The 19,267-nt window shown below is 35.9% G+C and overlaps 1 protein-coding gene across 1 annotated transcript in view; it reads left to right on the top strand.

Moving 5' to 3' along the window:
- The window catches only part of LOC140344309 (vascular endothelial growth factor receptor kdr-like), a gene marked incomplete in the record, with an annotated part of 140,408 nt that overhangs the window by 74,428 nt on the left and 46,713 nt on the right, over positions 1 to 19,267 (top strand). The window contains 4 exon segments of the mRNA XM_072431382.1: positions 8,198 to 8,348; positions 12,452 to 12,563; positions 15,645 to 15,756; positions 18,919 to 19,209. Of these exon segments, the coding sequence (XP_072287483.1) occupies positions 8,198 to 8,348; positions 12,452 to 12,563; positions 15,645 to 15,756; positions 18,919 to 19,209 (666 nt within the window).

Below are 19,267 nucleotides of genomic sequence, written 5' to 3'. Positions count from 1 at the left end.
ACGGAGTGCACAAATGTCTAAAGTAACTGGTAACAAGTTTTTTTTTCAAGGGCAGCAAACAATCAAAATGTACTTGAGCAATTATTACTTATGTTCATGTATTACTGTCTCTAAGTGTATGTTCAAAGCATGGACTAATAATAAAATTTAGAAAATGCAGTTATTTATCCATGGGGTTAGACTGCTGAGCTGTGTTTAAGGCAGGATCAGCATAAGGTAAAAACAAGTAAGCAAGTAAGCATGGAAATACCAGGTAAATGCAGTGTTTGCCATTATTCAGATAGAGGACTTTATCTTTATTGTGAGGGATGTACCTGATAACAATGAGGAAGTCTTTTGGATTGTACCCAATAGACAAGCTAAAGATTTACTTGCTAATATTGTACATTTGTGCACCCTCACAATGGTATGCTAAGAATAAATTTCAACAAGACCTTTCCATTTTCATTTCATACTTTATTTTAGACCCAATGACATCATCAATATGTGTCTGTGTTTCAGCTATGCAATACAGGCAGTTTAAAGCTGGAGAAATGATGGCAATGATGCTCCATGTAACTTCCTGAAAGTCACCACTCCCCACTCCACCAGCTGTACTTACCTTTCCTTTCCCAGCCACTTTGCCATGTAAAGTATCTGGTACGCCCAAGTTAACAATGCAGCTCCATTTACCTGAACAGCCAATTTCCAAGCACCAGTACTTTCACATTGTCCTTAACACTGTGTAAAGCTGACAAAGATTCTTCTCTCTGCTCTGGGTGGATTGATCAGTGAGGACAACTGACAAACCCTAAATTGCATCCTAATATAAATATTTGTTAATGGAGTAATAGTGCATAAAAAGCAACATTTTTAGTTTATTTTGCAAGTAGTAGGGAAAAGCTAACATCTCTATCAGGCAAGATTTTTTTTACTGTGTCAGTAAAAATGTTCTTTTCCTAAAGTCTTAAGGGTGTAAATAGAAATGAGAGAATATCTCCATAAAGCAAGCAATGCTCATAATTGGTTGGCTTTTCTGAACTTGTGAACTGCATATGTATTTGTTCCATGTCAGCACAGAAAAGACAGAAATACTCAGTGCAGTTTCTTTGATATATTAAATGACAATTTTCCGTCTGTCGTTAAGTGATTTTAGCTAGTGGTGTTTTACTTTCAGAATCTAAAAATATTTCCACATAGAAGTTGTAGTGTCTTTTGTGTATGGCAAGACCCTTCAGAAAGCAGCAACTGCTTTCTTTGGTAAACCATTACATACTAGAGTAGCAAATGTAGCACACTTTCATTTCTTCAACAAAAAAAGCCTACCTAGGTAAACCTAAACAGTTTGGGGCCACAGCGGTCAATTGATAGCTAATTTCTGCAAAACAAACACAGGCATCACAGAAAAAGGGTAATAGTCTTAGAAAATGCCTGGCATTCCAAGCAACACATTCCAGTTGGTTTTTAAAAGCTCAAGCTTGTAACATATATTCAAAACAAATTCAGACAAATGTTCTGTCCACAAACACCTCCCAAAGCTCTAATTACCAAATAAATGGGTGCAATTTTCAACCTAGTTCCAAAGAGTGTTGCCTGCCTCTAGGCAAGTCTTTGAACCCTGAACTCTCTCAGGTACCTCTTTTGATGTACAGAAGATTTTTAGAAGAAAAGAAAAACATCATTACTTTATTACAAAAAGTTAGTTCTGTTACATTTTTGTTTTTTGTTGTTGATGTCTGTTAAAGTCTTCCTATACATTTACAATATATCTGGATACAAAAAATCCAAAGGTGTGTTATAGGTCAATGTAACAAAAAAAAAGGCTATGAAAACAGGATTTATAATTAGCTTATTTTTCCATGGCCACTGCATCAATACTTCATTTATGGGTAATTATCATCATGCTTTGCTAAAGGTCTTCTTTTAATACAGGTGCCTAAAAAGGTATTTCATAATATTATGCCATTGGGCTCTAGTCCTAGCGTTGACTAAGGTAGTTTTTTGTTTTATCCCAGATTACTGATTATATTGTCTAGAATATTCTATACATAGGGAAAAGTTGTTTTCTCATGTTTTTTATGCATTTGAAGAAGTGTTGCTATGTTCACAAATGTGTCCAATCACACATATTATCCACACATAAGTAGTGTGAATGTGTTTGGGCCATTTTGTTTTAAACTATAATAGTATTACATTAATTTTATTTTAGTGATTTTCTTTAAGTATCTGTTTTACTTGACCACAGAAACTAAAGAAAACATGTATTAAACATTTTCAGTATTCATTTAGGAACTCTTGGAAGTTGACCTCTAACTGGTCACCAACACTGTCTGTAACTGCAGTAAATATTGCTTGAAGCTACTAGGTGAATCCATTATACGATAGCCCTTCTGGTTAAACAAAGGTTACTGGTTACTAAAGGTAAATGCTTACTCAGTTCTATTACATAGATTACTGAGGCTCAAGGCAGGATTTGAACTAGTGAACCTTTAATTAGAAGGTATTTTCCCCTAGGACACATTGTGGGTAGACTGAATTATATTTATACTAGAATGAAAGGTTTAAACAGCCCACTTTTATAAGGTGGCTTGATTCGTGAAAAACAAAAATGTAAAGGTTGAATGTGTTAGTCACTCTTGTGTTAGTGATGTACTATTATTAGTGGCCTCAGTACCAAGAGGTTGGCACTGATAAAAGGGCCAGGGTCTTTATCCCAGATAGATGCTCTTTCCCCGAATAGCAATATATGTTGGACTTAATATATGTCAGAGTGATAGTTCCCTTTTGGAAGAACGTTAATTCTCCTCTGTCCCATTTGGTTGAGGTCCCAATTCCTGTAGACCTAGTCTCACATTTTTTAGGGTTCCCTTTTTGGGACCCCCTCAAATTACAGAACAACCTGGCCACACATATCCTCACAGTTACTTATCTCCCTGAAATGGAGATCCACCCTCCTTCCAACTCTTCTGGATTTGTTTGTTTAGGTGAAAGATGTGCAATTGATGGAAATGTTAACTGCCCATTTACATGATCGTCTGGAGAAACATTACGAAATCTTAGCCCCATGGGAACAATATATATTTGGCAACTGGTGTGGAACATAAATGACCCCCTATGTTATCCAGTCTTTTCATGGGAACCACAAAGTTTGTTATTTATTATAACTTGTATCTTGGTTGCCCAGACCTGTCCTTTTTTTTCTATTTCTTCCACCTGTTTTTTATCCTGTCCTATCCACAACATTGACCATTAAGAGTGTGCTTTTTCTTTTCTCATATCACTAATTTAACGGCTGAAATAAGCAAGCGTCATAAGCAAGGCAACTTATCAGAGCAATTTGTAAATCTATTGCTTGAAGAATTTAGTAGCAGACATTTTCCTAACCATTACTGTGGAAATTGCACTCCATGGTCTTTTTGGTATTTTTTTCCTAATAATGTAAAACTATTTGTTGTATGCACAAATATAATAAACTGCAAGCCACTACAGCTTTGAAAGGGTTAAAGGGCATTACAGGCATGAGAGTGGAATGAAAGCTGATGTAATACAAACAAGACATGTTTATTAATGCATTCCACTGCAATACCATTTTTTGTCTGTAGAATGGAACGCCAATCTTGGCCAGTTTTCTCACTTTCCTGCCATTTATAGATTTAAACTATTTGGAACAAACTCTAAATATGCTGGGGTCAAAGCCAAGTGTTTCATTCCACCTAGCATGCATTCCCAGATTTGGTTCTTGTTACAGTGCAGGGTCAGTTCAGGGTCTGGGAAGGGGCACACTTATCATTCCATGTCATTTATATGAGAAACTGCCTGTGAATTTTACAGTCCCAGGTCTCTGGTGTCTAGGACAGAAACATACACTGCTATTTAGGCTACATAGAATACTAGTGTGTTTCTATTTTTTTGGATGACAGTAAACATACTATATTATACTTGTCTAAGATAACGAAACCAATCTAGTTCAAATGTTTTTTTTTTTTTTTGCTTTCAAGAATTTGTAATAAATTTTCCATTTTAAAATATAAAGTGTTACAAAGCTGAGATAAACATGCAAAAAAGAAAACAGTAGTTGTCAGTTCAGCTTTTGCATGATAAAAACTCCCATCAAATACCAATAAAGTGCATTGACATCCCTGCACTTATATAAAACAACAAAATAATAACCATAACAATAACAACAGTTTGCCCATGAAACAATAATCACAATATTATGACAGTAAAACAGTGGTAGATCAACCAATATACATAAGGGATAAAAGACCCAAAGTTTGAAGAGATACTCACACTAGCACTGGTCAAGCATCATTACCAGCTAGCTAAAATCCACTGCGGTATAGACAGGACAGAATTCTGAATCCAGGGATCCCACACAGACAAGAATTTCTGGTGCAAAGGTTTTTTTTTGTTATACTTACAAATCAGGTGGGTTGTAATAGTATGGTATAGTCACAAACGCAGGATTATTTAGTTGAAGTATTGATCTGAAGGTATATTGAATGCAGTAATATTTTTTAACAATTTTGAAATAGATGGCATAAATTGTAAACATTTAGTACAGGGTGCAGAATGTAAGAGGACTCCTGGAACATTAAACTTTTTTGTTAAAATAATTAATAAATAATAAAAAATAAAAAATAATAATTAATTAAATAAAGAGCATCTGACTCTCTAAAACCTTGTACTGAGTAAATGAGTAAAATATAAATAAAGGAGAACACTTTAAATATAAATTTTTAGTTCACAGTGCAGTTGGTTTGAGGTTTTGACATATGCAGCGTATAAGAGTGGTCAGCCACGGTGTCATTTATACAGACAGAATGGAAACTCTTTCCAAGTGCATTGCAAGCAGTTGCAGTGTAGTAGAAAGTTTTCTAAAGAAGTGTTCTGCACTTCTGATGATCAGATGACCCATGATCATTTGCAACATGTGGCAAGAAAACCAAAGCTGCTTAATAGAGCACTTAGGCAAATGTTCATAAATGTATGTTAATATATCACCTTGTCAGTACCTTTAGAAACATGACAGTCGAAACTGAGTACTTGAGAGCCATTAATCATGCAATTCTCCAAGACACATCTAAATTTAGGGTAAAGCTTTGGACCTTTATAAGAACAGTCTGATAGAAAACATTGAAGTTACTATTCCTACAGTCAAAGAAATTCTCTTATATATTATTTTGTGAGCCTTTGCAGTCAAGACAATGAGTGAAAAGTTACACTTCCTTCACAAAGCCCTTCATAGAACTATGTTGTTTTCTTAATTGCTTCAAGTAGCTTGTTAATCGGAAGCCTTTTCCTCACGATAATCATCAGCTAAGTTGATGTCCTGCCGCAACTGGTGCTTATTCCGGAACGCGTTGCCAAAACATTAATCCCAAAGCTCCTGTTTCCTTTTGACATCCCCATTTATGGAGTTAGCCTTGATTATGATATATTATTACAGGATTTCCCCCATTGCAGTGGGTGTATTCCTCCAAACAATTAACAAGGCCAACTTAAGACCATTACCTTGGTTGAAGATATATCTGCGTATCCTGGAAGTTTAGTTCAGAAAGGGCAATTGCTAATGTTAATGCAGTACATAAAGGTGTACTTATGAAATGGCTCTTATTAATTATGTGTGGGTGGAAAAACAAATCCTTTATTTTGACAACACAGTATCCTACACATGAATCATACTTCCTAAAGAGCCACAGTAGGCAGAGTTATAAATGCAGCTTTTGGGTAGCCAATGTATTTTTTTTACAAATGTCATAGTTTCCTACAACATAATTTGCTTAACCATGCATAACAAATAGTATTGATTATTCAGAAGAATTACCATTTTATTTTCGATTTACTTAAATTATAGAAAATATCATAATTATTCATAATGCCAACATATTACACAGCTTATAGACTGTCCTTAAGTGGAGTTCACACTCGCTACTACAGTGAGCCAATTAAGCTGCAGTAACTAGAGGAAACCCAAACAATCACAGGGAGGAGAACATTTAAACGTCATACAAAGAGGTTTTTGAGAAATTAATATATATAATAAAATAATATGCATATACCACATATGTGACCCCACTACACACAAGCTGCATGGCGAAGATCATACATTTTATGATGTAGGGAGAGTGCATCCAAAAACATGTCTTTGAAAAAGGTTTCTTCTTTTAAATTAGCAAGCTGCCTTATGTTACATAATAAGTGTTTATGAATATTGACATGGTGGCTATGCTATTGTAGCAATATGATTGGGGAACATGTTCTAGATAACACTATTGTCTTTATAGATTTGCTTTTCCCTCTCTTGATAAATAAGCTATTGTAGCTGTGAAGCATGTTGAGTATAGTATAGGGCTTTGTTTGAAGCCTTGCTAAATGAGAAGTTTCATCTTCTAAAAATATCATCCAAGAAAACTTTTGGAAGCCTGGCGAAAGTTTGTTTAGGCTTAGATTACATGGACTGTTTCCCCAGCTTTAACCTGAGGCTTTTAAAGCCCATATTTGAAATCCCCATGCATTCCAATTGGCTAATCTACACCAGGACAATTCATTTAGGCATGTTTATGAGCTTTATCTTCAACGTTGCTTGCAACGTTTAAAGAATTAAAACGTAGTATAAACACAGGAAAACGCTTGCAAACGCTCCCATCGAACTCAATAGATGCTTTTACAAGCATTTTTAGGCTTTTTATGAAAGCTTCCATTGAAAACAATAGGGGCTATTATAAGTGTTTTTAACAGGACTTTGGAGCCTGGAAGCCCCCTTTAATAAGGAGAACTCCCAGATCTCCACCACCCCACCCTGGGAAATGAGTACTTTTTTTTTTTACAGGTTATCCCAATGACAGGATGATTCCCATGGCTGCAATCACGACATGAGCACAGCCACGGGGCTCCTCCTGACAGTGAGGGATAGCAGGGCACTAGGGGTTAAATGAGGACATGTGTTTCATATCTGTAGCACATACCACAGCTCCTCTAAGGCTGGAGAAGCAATGAGGGGAGCAGAGCTGTCAGCATAGCCGAGCTCCGCTGATAGCTCTGCTCCCTGATTGGTTGAGGAAAGGGAAATCCTGATGATGCTTGAGCTGTCATCAGGGTTTCCTATTTCTTAGCCAGTCACAGAGCACTAGAGATGAATGGGCACAAGTCTCCCCATTTAAGTCTAGTGCTGAATAGCTGAGAAACGGGAAACCTCAGCCAATCACAGAGCACTAGAGGTGAATGGAGAGCCATGTCCTCATTTAACACCTAGTGCACGGGTATTCCTCACTGTCAGGAGAAGTCCCATGGCTGTGCTTATGTCATGATTGCAGCCGTGGGAATCATCCTGTCATTGGGATAACCTGTAAAAAAAAGTTTAGTTACACAGACACACACACATTTAATAAAATAATTTAACATTAAAGCCTCATCCAGTTTTTTACACATATTTTAACCCTTTCAGGGAATGAGAAAGGGGTTTTATGTACCCCTGTACTCATTCCCTGAAAGGGTTAAAAGTAAAAATTTTATATTCGCTTATGTAAAATTGTGGCAATTCGAGGTAAAACGTGTCATACGCGTTTATAAAAGCTTTTTAGCGTTTTAAAGTCAAGCTTTAAAACGCTTGTAAAAGTGCATAAAAACGTATATAAAAGTGGTAAGAAACTTTTATATGCGTTTTTAAAACTCACCATGTAGACCCAACCTTACTGATTGCAAGAAAATGTTAGGCAACATGCATTATTTTAAACCATGTTGTACATAATTGTTTTTGATTTTGTATATGATGTCAATAAATAACTTTGTATATATTAAACAAAATATATAAAATAATATTTTAAATAAATATTCTCTGTGGTCCATTAGGATCCCTAACTAGCTAATGTTTATTTCTTGTGTTTACGTTTAGCACCTAGAGTGCTGGGATTGGCCAATTACATAACCAGCTGGTAATAGAAGAAAAAATAATATTCCATACAGAAAGTTTAAGCAATAGTTGAATCTGGGACCCTAGGACTGCAGGGCCAATAGACCAATGAGCCACTATGCAGGAAAGTGAACCAATTTGCAAATAAATCTGCCTATCACCTTTCCCAAAGCGACTGGAAATTTTTATTGCATTTATTGCATTTATATTGCTTTTTATCTTTGCCTAATATTTAGAATATTTTGTTCTGTGTGCATATAATATATAATTATGCATTCTTATGTATTTTTTGTCTTTGAATTCCAGTTAAACCTTCCATATATGAAAAAGAGACTGACAGTGACAGAATGGAGTCTGTGCAACATGGAGAAATTCATCGTTACCAGTGTACAGCCTATGGGAAACCTCCTCCTACAATTACCTGGATGTGGCAGCCATGCCATACTGAAGCTACAGAGTAAGTTATAGCTCACCACTATAAAAAGTGCAGGGAGTAAAGGAAAGAAGGCAATACTGCACTTAATACAATATAAGATGATGCTTGATAAATGCAAAAGGCTATCTGTGGTTTAAATCTGTTTTTATCAGTGTTCAGGAGAGGAATGGCCCTGTATTCCTTACAGGGGAATAAACAGTGGCTCAGTTTGCCCATCAGGAAGGGCAGCTAGATGGTGATGTTCTGTAAGAGCCCGTCCTATGCTAATTCCTCTGGTGTGGTCCGGCTGAGGGAGGCATGGGGCTTGCCCTAAGAAGGAGCTCCTGGACAGCAGCCTATCCTGCTGGGAAGGAACGGAGAAAACTTCAGTCTCACCACTAGGCCTAAGAGCCACTGAATCTTGCTAAGTGTCATCGCCCTGGAGTCGCCCTGGAACCAGGGGTACCTTAAAATCACTTTCAGTCTGGTCAACTGTTGATTCGAAGTACACAGGCATGTCACAATATGCTGATTTAGCTTCGGTTTCATTCTGCATTAGCTGCAGCTCGTGCAGATGGGCGATTTTTACAACCTGCCCTGTGTGTTATGCACTGAGCCCTTTTTTTTTTGTATTGTTATGTTGTCACTGTTACTGGTGTGGTTTTTGTGTGTCACTGACGATGGAGGGTGTTGTTCCTTTATGGGCCAAACCTGATGTCAGGAAAGTGCTCTGGCCCTATGGTCAATCACTCTCTTTTATTGGGAGTTTCTCTTCGGGAGAGCTCCCAGCCTAGTATCTAGTGGGAAGGCTTAGGCCAACCCACAGGGAATGGAAACTGTCTGATTTTGTTGAGCCAGGCTAGTAGGCCAACTCGACTTCGGATGGGTGGTCTTCGTACCCAGCCCCTGACTGTGGTTTAAAATGTGCAAACATTTTATGTTTTCCTCAATTCCTCGCTTTATATAGCCTGAATATAGGAACCCACAAGGAAAGGATATTTTAGCTTTTGCCATATGAAGATTGTATTTGATGTAATCAGCTATTAGCCTGTATAATCTAAAAGTACTTGGCTATTTTCAGGCTACTTTTTTAATCACATTAATAACAATCACTTGTAATAGCTCAGATATTTGGCCTGATTTATTAAAGCTCTCTAGGAAACGTGGAATGGATCTGGTCCAGGACTGAAAACATTTACTAATAGAAAATATTTTTTAGTAAATCCATACCAGGTTCAATGGATCACCCAGGTTTTCTGATGATAGTCTATCTTCTCCAGTCTTGGAGAACATTAATAAATGAGGCCTATTGTGGTATGACTGATAAATAAAAAACATTTTAATAAAACAAAAAAAGGAAAGGGACTCATAATGCATTGAACTGTCATTTAGCTTTAAAATACAATGTTTCCATTCACAGTTCATTGGATTATTAAATTTAAATGAGAATTTTTGGATTGTTTGTGATATTTTAGTATCTGACGGATACTAATGTCTCAACAGTTGTTAAGCAGTTAGATCAGATTGTTGTAGAAGCCAATATACCCTGCCTTTTTTGACATTCAGATACGATAGGTGTTTTAGTAGGTGTTCAGATTACATGAAAGAAAAGTAAAGAATTTATTAATTACAAGGTGTACAGCAGTAGAAACTATTTGTATTTGCCAGGAGATAGACCAGCCGACCTCTGATAGGGAAGGAACATCAAAATACCAAGGTACAGTGCACTAATGCCCAAATTCCCATTACTTTCTGTGTCAATGGTAAAATTTCCATGGGAGACAAAGACAGCAGTACAAGTTGGCAGACTCTAATCCTTTCCTACTTAAAAAAAACTGTTTCTTTTGTTAGTTATAATGGAACCATCTAGGACAGGGGTCCACAAACTTTTTTGGCCATTAGGCCATTTCAGGGGTGGGCAGGTGCACACTAGGCCCGGCTCTGTCTTCAACAGGAACGCCCCTGAAGGGAAATCCCTCTTCTCGCATTGCAGAGGATAGAGATTTCCCCTCAGGGGGTGTTCCCTATTTACCCCGGCGGCAGAAGTGTTAACGCCGGCCGCAGTAAATAAGGAAAAGGAGCCATAACTCGGAGGCTCAAGAGCCGCATGCAGCTCCTAACGCCCCTGGTCGATCTGCCCTAATCCCGATCGGCAACCTGCGGCAAATTAGGCCGGATCGACCAGGGGGCGTTAGGCTGGATCAAACTACCAGCTAGGCCGATTCTGGCCTGCAGGCCGGAGTTTGCTTACCTCTGATCTAGGATATTCTTTTCTCTTATGTTTTTTTTATCATTTGTAATTTTGACATGTTAAGGATCTGAAAACTGATTAGCCATTTAGCTTATGGTACTTGCCAACAATGCCAACAATTTTAGTATTTTGCTTAGTTACAGCTTTGGGAGAGTACAGCTATAACACACGTGTCACCTCATATAGGGTTGTGGTCCGGTTCAACATAGGGTTATCTCTTACTCACAAAAGTCCTAAATGTTTTTTATTGTTATGTGACGCATGGCTTTATTTCCTGCTCTTGCCTGGTTTTCTCTTCTTCTATAGCCTTCTATAAAAATCAACAAGGATATTCAGCCTGTGCCTATTGTTCTTTTTATTAAAGCTAAACTCTGATTTGTTTTACGTCCGCTCAAATCCCTGGTTTGCACTTACAAACTCCAAATGTCAAACCAGCTACTGCTCTTTTTCCACACAGCATGCTAATGGTCCCAACTAAAATTATCAAAGAGTCTTGATGAGAAACTTACTGAATCTGAAGTTGTTGTGTTATATACTCAGGAAAGCACAATCAAAAACAAGATAGGTCTGAATGAAAAGAAAAAAAGTTAGTTGTCTGCTGGACATTTATAGCCCACATATATTGCAATAAGTGGGCAATTTCCTTTGTTGGAGTAAACAATCACACAAATTAGTGCAGAGAACATCATTGTTTACAGATTCATGATTTGGGGAAATATTTTAGTCTCTACAGTAGTCTCTACAGTACTTACTCTATTAAGATGGAGTAAGGTCATTTTAAATTAGGACAAATCATTTTTAAACAACTTCGCTTATACTCCTGTGAGAGGTAAAATTTTAAATGATTTGTTAGATATTGTATATATTTGAAAAAGGTGACAATCTGATGGTTTTTATTAGTTATATTCATTGACCTATTCAATTCCTTACCATTATAATTTGTGTTAGATTAACTATGGATTCTAATGGGCTCTCACAATGTATTAGTGTATAATTTGATAAATACTATGGTTCAACTTCTAAAACTAACAAACTAGATTGGTACTTTTTTCCTTTTAGATTGGGATACACCGGGATGTGCCCACTGGCCATTGTCCAAGATGTTTAATGTTTTGTATGTATGATGCCCAGCACATTTCATGTAGCATGAGAACCTAGTCACTTCTCAACTAAGCGTAGTGCTGGCAATGTCAATAATTTACCAAGTGTGTATAAAAAAGCAGTTGACATCAATATGTTCTTCCTAAAATTATTCTCCCACAGTCAGCAGTTAGATTCAGGTGAAGGTGAAGTTCCAGTTTCTAAATAATTCACTATATCAATAAACTACCGGTATATAAAGATGAGATTTTTTATTGAGATTATTAGAGATATTTTTGTATGAAATGTCCCCATTATTTCCCTGTGCTCGTACATTTTTTGTGTTCATTCTCATCAACCCTTCCAATTTGCCTCTTGTCTTCTTTAATATTCCCTTTCACAGGCCCTTTGGAACTTTCCATATCTTTGTATTCATCTTTAAGGTTTTCTTTTTAAGACAAATCCATAATTAAAATTATTTCTTTAATCATTGATCCAGCACTGCTTTTTTTATATTGATCAAGGCACATTCAGTCACCTAAAATATATCCTAATTATTCCTGTATATAGACTGACTTACTAAATATTTTGTCTTTGTTTTTCAAAAAAATGAATAATGACAACAACAATAATAATTATAGTTATTATTATGATTATTTTATATTTCCAGAGTGGAATAAAAAGGCCTAATAATATTTATTTATTTTAAAAAAATGAGCATACCAAACATTTGTACATGATTCTAATCTACCTTTGTTATGTATATGTCAGGAACTTGCTGAAGTCCCTCATGCTCTTATCATTTTTATAAAAGGTGTGAAATCGATCCCAGTGTGGAACGTATACCTCTTCTTCCTAATAACATGGACACTTATAAAACTCCATCAGTGGAAGAAAGGACTATGCCCTCTGAAGAACAAAATAAAGTAAGTACACATCCAGAATATTTTTTGTACTATTTTTTTTTCAGTGATTGGGACAGTTCCTAGTGTGTAGGGCATTTGAACAGTATTACTTTGCTTCTATATGGTAGTTTTAAATTTCAAGATATCTATCCGAAACTGAACTTGTTTTAGCAAATAACTGTTACTGAAAGACTATTTGCCAAAACTGATTTGTGAGTTCAGAGTAAATGCTAGAATTTTATTGTTATATGCTAGAGTTTTACTGTTGACCTCAAAAATAGTCAGTGGTATGAACTGCATTCTCCAGTTCCTCAGTGGAGGAAGCCAGAGTAGCTATGTCTGTTTAAAAGCAAGCAGTGTTATAGGAGTGGGAGCTTGTGCAAATTAGTAGGTGGAGTATGAACTTCAGAGCTACTCCCCATCGATTACTTCTTCATGCATTATTCCTTTTTTATATTATTTTTATTTGCTACACATTACTCTTGCTCCACCCTTTATGAAATGGGTTTCATTTGAATCTTCCTTGAGTTGGTTTTATGGGGGGAGTAAGAAAGGTTTCCATTGTTTTTGTCTCCTTGAAACATCAAGTCAATGCTGAAATGCTATTTAAATCACCTAAGACCCAGGTAGCTTTGGTTCCTTTCCCAAAATGCTGTAACATTAACAACAAAAGGGCATACTCGCTATACAGGACTTTTGTCATCTATGTACTTTTAGAGCCATACACACATAAATTATATTGTTTTAGGTTTCACGAAACTTAGAATTATATGCTGTCGGATCAGAAAAGGATAGGTATTCCGAGAACCCCCAGTGTATTGTTAGCATGTTTAAATGTGTGTCCACTATTATGGAATCTATTTGTGGCATTCCAAATCTCTTCTTAAATGCCACAGTGAGTATGTAGTTATCAGTAGGAACAAAGGAATTACAAAAAAAGATTAATGAAATAAGAATTTTTTGGTATTTGGGGTTGCATTGTATCAAACATTCTTGAACCATACTTCATTGGACCACATAGATAAAAATAGGTCTCCCTGGAGCCCTTTCCAAAAACGTCTTCAAAAATGTTGTTTACTTCATTTTTACTTTTTATTTATAGATAAATATTATTGCAATTATTCTTTTTATAGATTCTCTTTTTTATTCATACTGTACTAATCAAATGATTAATATTATATATTTATTTAGCACAAACATCCTACATAGTCCATAGTCATGCTGTTCAGTTTTATTTCTCAAGAAAATTTGTAGGGGGAAGCCAATAAACCTACCAGTATCTTCTTGGAATGTCCACCCAGAACCCTGGTTCTGCCAGGTTAGAATCCTGGCCACTGGGTCACCATGCCACCTAAATGTTCATATTTTGTATTAAAAAAAAATGGCCAGAGCAGTTATTTCTAGGCTCTGGAAACAGACAGTTACCCTCTCCATGAGGGAGTGGCTGACGGAATTAGAGTGGATTCAGCATTTGGAGCTGGTGATTGTGGAGAATGAGGACCAGATGGAAAAATATAAAATACATGGTCTGAATGGGATTGGTTTAAGGAATCCCCCCAATTTAAAAGTTTCCTATCATGATTCCTATAGATGTCCCTTGGCATTGGGGGAACACTACCCTCCTTCTCCCCCCCCCCCCATTCATACCTTCCTTCCCTCCCTAGTATCCCCATGTTTCTGCCCCCCTCTCCTGACAAAACAAGGCTAAGTATATGTGTCTTCCCCCTTGCATATTAGTAATATCCACTTATGATGTGATAATTTTGACAAATGTACTGATATTCCTATAGCTGCAGTTCTCCTAAGGCATTTTATCTGCTTTGGTGGCAGTGCCACAATGGGTTACGGTTATATTGAGTCAAGAATATCCCTGTTCATCTTGATATCATTTGGCAAGCAAGAGGACTGGAGTCCTAAAGCATACTCAATATTTCCCTCTGCAAACACCTCATTGTATCCTCAAAGAGACAGACACCTACATGTTATGGCTATTACCAATACCTTATGGTTTTTATTATATGTTTCTGTTATGTTTTGCTCTTTTTTCCTTGTACGCATATATGTATAATGTATGTACCTTTGTTGTTGGTATGTTTAAAATTGAAAACTTTAATAAACATGGTTGAAACAAAAAAATAAAATATGCACACATATTTATCTCATAGGAGATATAAGAAAATTGTGATGTGTTCACCCATCCTTCCTCATAAATACATGACTGGCTATTGTTTTATAATACTATTTATATAGTGCCTTAATCGTCACAATGGAAAATTGTTCTAGGACTTGCTCTGATACAGTTGCAAGTTAAAGCCTTGTCTAATCCTGAACTGAGGTTAATGGTCAAAACTGATCCATGGACTTTGGTGATACGGTTTAGCACTGTCAGAGGTATCTTCAAGGGCAAAATATCTTTGTATATTCTACGTCTCTGAACAAAATAAATTTTCCAATACTGAGCTACTTCTAAAATGTATAAAGGCTAATTGCACTGAATAGACTTGCCCTGATTTTCTTTCCAATAGTGCTGCATATCTAAGATAATTCAAATATCTGTGCTTGGTTCAATAGTGCATCTAAAAAGTTTTTATTTTTAAATTCACATTTACATTTGATTTTTTTTCAGTGCTTACATTCCTAAAGTTTACCAGTAGGAAGCCTTTTCCTTTCCCTAATTCCCTTTGTTCCTCAAACTCTGTTACCCATATGAAGGATCTTAAAAGAAGTAAAAATGCTCTGTATCACTCCGGTCCTTTTTAGCCAATGACTGATCTGAAAGGTCAATGTTATTTAAAGCAATTATCTGAAATCACCAAATAAAATAGTAATATTTATTGTATATTAGTGATAATAGTAAATATGTAGTGTATTGTTGTTAATAATTTTGACCTTTGTCTACTGGGTCTTCGCTAATGCTCCAAAGGTGAGTGGAACCACTTAAAAACTCCTGGATGAACAGAATTTAAAAATGTGGTAAGAATATCTGATTTTGGAACATCCAGGACACTTTATAGCAGTAATGGAAAATCTAATAATGATCTAGGCATCTAATGATATTTCCTCATTCAGTTTGATAATTGAAATACACTTTCTGTTTTGCAGGTGGTAAGCACTCTGATTACTTTTCCTGAGAATAAACAGTCTGGCATCTTCTTCTGTGTTGCTTCCAATAAAGCTGGGCAGGATGAAAGAAGCATGCATTATATCCTTTCAGGTATTGTAATAGTTACAGCTGCGCACACACAATAGAACCAAAGCATAGGTCACATAATGATGTATGTACAAAGCATGAGGGTGGAGAGGAAAGGGCCTAGTTATTGTTGGATTTCTATTACCCAGGGAGAGAGATATCATTTATTTCTGATAAAAGTATTTTGGATGCTAAAAAAAAATTAAAAAAATATAAGGTAATATGCTTCTCCAAGCCAAATTCATGACACATTGGGCCTGATTTATTAAAGCTCTCATAAGCTGGAAAGGAAACACTTACATCATTGAAGTTGGGTGATCCAGCAAACCTGGAATTGATTTCGTCCAAATAATTTGCTATTTACTAGCAAATGTTTTGAATCCTAGACCAGATCCATTCCAGGTTTGCGGGATCACCCTTCACTAATGAAAGTTTATCCTCTCCAGCCTTGTAGAAGTTTAATAAATCAGGCCCACTTATGTTTTATAGGATTGCACCTTGTGTCTATAATTCTGCTGATTCAGATACTTTTCATCCTTACATACTTATAAATACAGTGTAGCCTTCAATTCTGTAATGAATAATCTTTTTACAGTATCTCCTTTGGTTTCCACAATAACATTTCTGTTCTTCTTTCTGGGTGTCTGTTTTATTTTAGAATGGCAAGTTCACTGTTTTTCATTTTTATGACTTGAAGCCAACCATCATTTACTTGAAAGCTCGAAACAGAGTTAATTATCCCAATTAATGGACATTTTGTTATTGGATGACTGGAGATCTGTCTTTGCTCTAAGGAAACATCCACAGGCATATATATATATATATATATATATATATATATGCATGTTTAACCACAAATTGATTTATTGCTTACACAAATCATTCAGTTAAAGAATGATTCTTTACAACTATCAAAACAACTGTCTCCCACTTTTTAACAGTTTTGGATGATGTAAAATACATCCTTGACATGATAACCCCCTCCCTGCATCAATACATTGATCATGTTAATAGGCAGGGCCATGACAACCTGCACCCATTCACCTGTATCATTCAACCATGAAAGTTAAGGATTTCTTATGATGAAGTCTTTAAAAAGACTACTAAATTAGGGTAAAACTGAAGATTAGGAGCACACTGAGTGCATGAAAGGGAGAAAATAGTTAAAAATGAATATATATTTTTTCATCATTGAATGAAGTCACTGAATCAATGCAGTATGTAAAGAAAAAGGCAAAGGAAGCTAAAATTAAAAAAAAAGGGAAGAACCTCCTGTTAAAATTATCCATGGTTTTCCTATGTCACATTCTGAAAGAAGAAAGTAAAGAAATAAGCTTTAAACCATCCTATTTATTATGATTTTAGAAGTAAATATAAGGAGAGTGAGACTACTTGTAAACAATATTTACCAAAATGGCTCACCTACCAGTATTTTTAAAATTATATTGACAAGATCAGTACAAAGCTTGGTAGAACTGATAGAAGGATCCCTGCAAGCAGCAAAGAAAGGAAGTGCCTAGACACCAACAGTATAAAATCTGAAAAAAATGACAGCTTCCAGAAAAAACAAAACAAAACAGAGAATCCACAATGAAGACTCGTTTAATTACATAAAGTTAATTCTTTTATGTATCCAGGAATGCTAACAATAAATAATGTATATCCATACTAAATTACAGACAGAAAAATAGGTTAGATGAGTTCCATGAAATCTCTACTACATTGGAATAGCAAAGTTAGGGACAACAGTATCTACTGCATTGTGTGACTAAGGGTTCTGCCTGCTTCTTCCAAAACTGTGGTGGTAGTTTCTTTACTAAAATTCCACTACTTAACTTTTTTGAGAATTGTTTAGGAATAAGATGCATTACTATTGAAATGTGGGAAACTCTTTTATAAATTAAGTAAACAGAATAGCTGTCCTCAAATTCCTTTAACATCTGGCAAGTTGAAAAGCTGACTCCACAAGATGAGAGACATGAAGGCTTTGATTTGGGGTGACACTTAAATTAGCATAAATAAAATCAGTTTAACTTTACAGACTGTCTGAGAGAACAATTCAGGTTATGTTTGAAGACAGATATAATCTCACTTAGATCCTGGGCATCCTTCTATATGTGCTAGCTGGATTGCATTAAGAGAAGGGTCATACAAATTCTTGGAATTGTAAACATGTTAATCGTATTGACTCATTCCTGGGCATTTCTATAAAGTGCAAAACACTTGTCCAATGTGATTTTAGTTTTGTTGTATGCTTCCTTGAAAGAATAGTGAAATTTCTACCTCCTGGCTAACAATAAAGGGTAGATGTATCATGTAAATAGGTTCCTGGCTGCAGTAGCCGCAGCTGCTAAGAAAAAAAATTCAAACACTAATCCAACTAAAGCACTTTTGCAAACCCATGTGAGTGGCAAAGATTTGTTATTGTTGCATAAAAATTGTTTATATATGGAAAAATAATAATCCGTGTCTGCGTTGTGTTCTGACCTTTAAGGAAAACATTGCCTGCCAAGTTCCCTAAGTCTAAGTCAATGGTATTATATCTTGGGGATTAGCATTGCTCGACATTAATATTAGGACTAATACCGATATACTCAGACATAAGTGCAAAATTGTAAAGTTGTCTGTGTGTTTTATAAAGGACCTTTATCTTGCATTTTTTTTCAAACTCGTCAATTCTTTGAAAGAAGCCGGTGGATTGTTAAAATGTTCAAAACTGAATTGACAGATATAAAAGATACGATGCAGACAGTGTAAGTACTTGCTTTTATATGGTATCAGTCCTTGTACAGCAATGCTGGTGCCTTCTTCTACTAGCCAAAGACTGGGGTAGGTCCAGTGTGAACTGAGCTTAGATGAAGTGGGTTAAATGATGTTGGCCATCAAAGTTAGCACATCTAGCCACAGAAACCATGTTGCTTGCTATGTTACTATTCAAAGAAAGACTTTTATTTTCTGCACTATTTGAATATCCTGCCTTATGAGATGCAAAGATAAACCCTAGCTCAGTTAGGAACATTTTAATCTGTCCTACTTCAATACAAAGCAAAAGTGAAAACATATTTTTACTTAAAATAGCTGTGTACATGTGTAAAACCACATTCGTTCCTGAAAAAAATCCTGCAAATATTATTTATGTAGATTAACTACTACTAATTATCCTAATTGTGAATTATTCTTTTGCAGAGGTGAAGACAGGAGTAATGACGGAAGGGGTGCAAAGAGTTCTGGAAGGGAGAGATGTTACACTTAGATGCCAAGCTGAAAAATATCTATTTACAAACTTGTTATGGTTTTATCCTTCCAATCAAGTAGTGCCTTCCTCAATTCCAAAACTCCACCACCACCAACACACCACCATCCTCTCACTTACTATTAAAAATGTGACTAAAGAAAATGCTGGAAATTATACCTGTTCAGCTGAGAATCGATACAGCAAAGATGTGTTGCAGCGCACAACTCAACTCATAGTCCAAGGTGGGTTAATAGTTATGGTAGGAATATTAGGAAATCTTCTGTATATAACGTGGTAACA

The sequence above is a fragment of the Pyxicephalus adspersus genome, chromosome Z, assembly GCF_032062135.1.
Source record: "Pyxicephalus adspersus chromosome Z, UCB_Pads_2.0, whole genome shotgun sequence".
Taxonomy (NCBI): Eukaryota; Metazoa; Chordata; class Amphibia; order Anura; family Pyxicephalidae; genus Pyxicephalus; species Pyxicephalus adspersus.
This window is presented reverse-complemented; position numbering and strand designations above follow the sequence as displayed.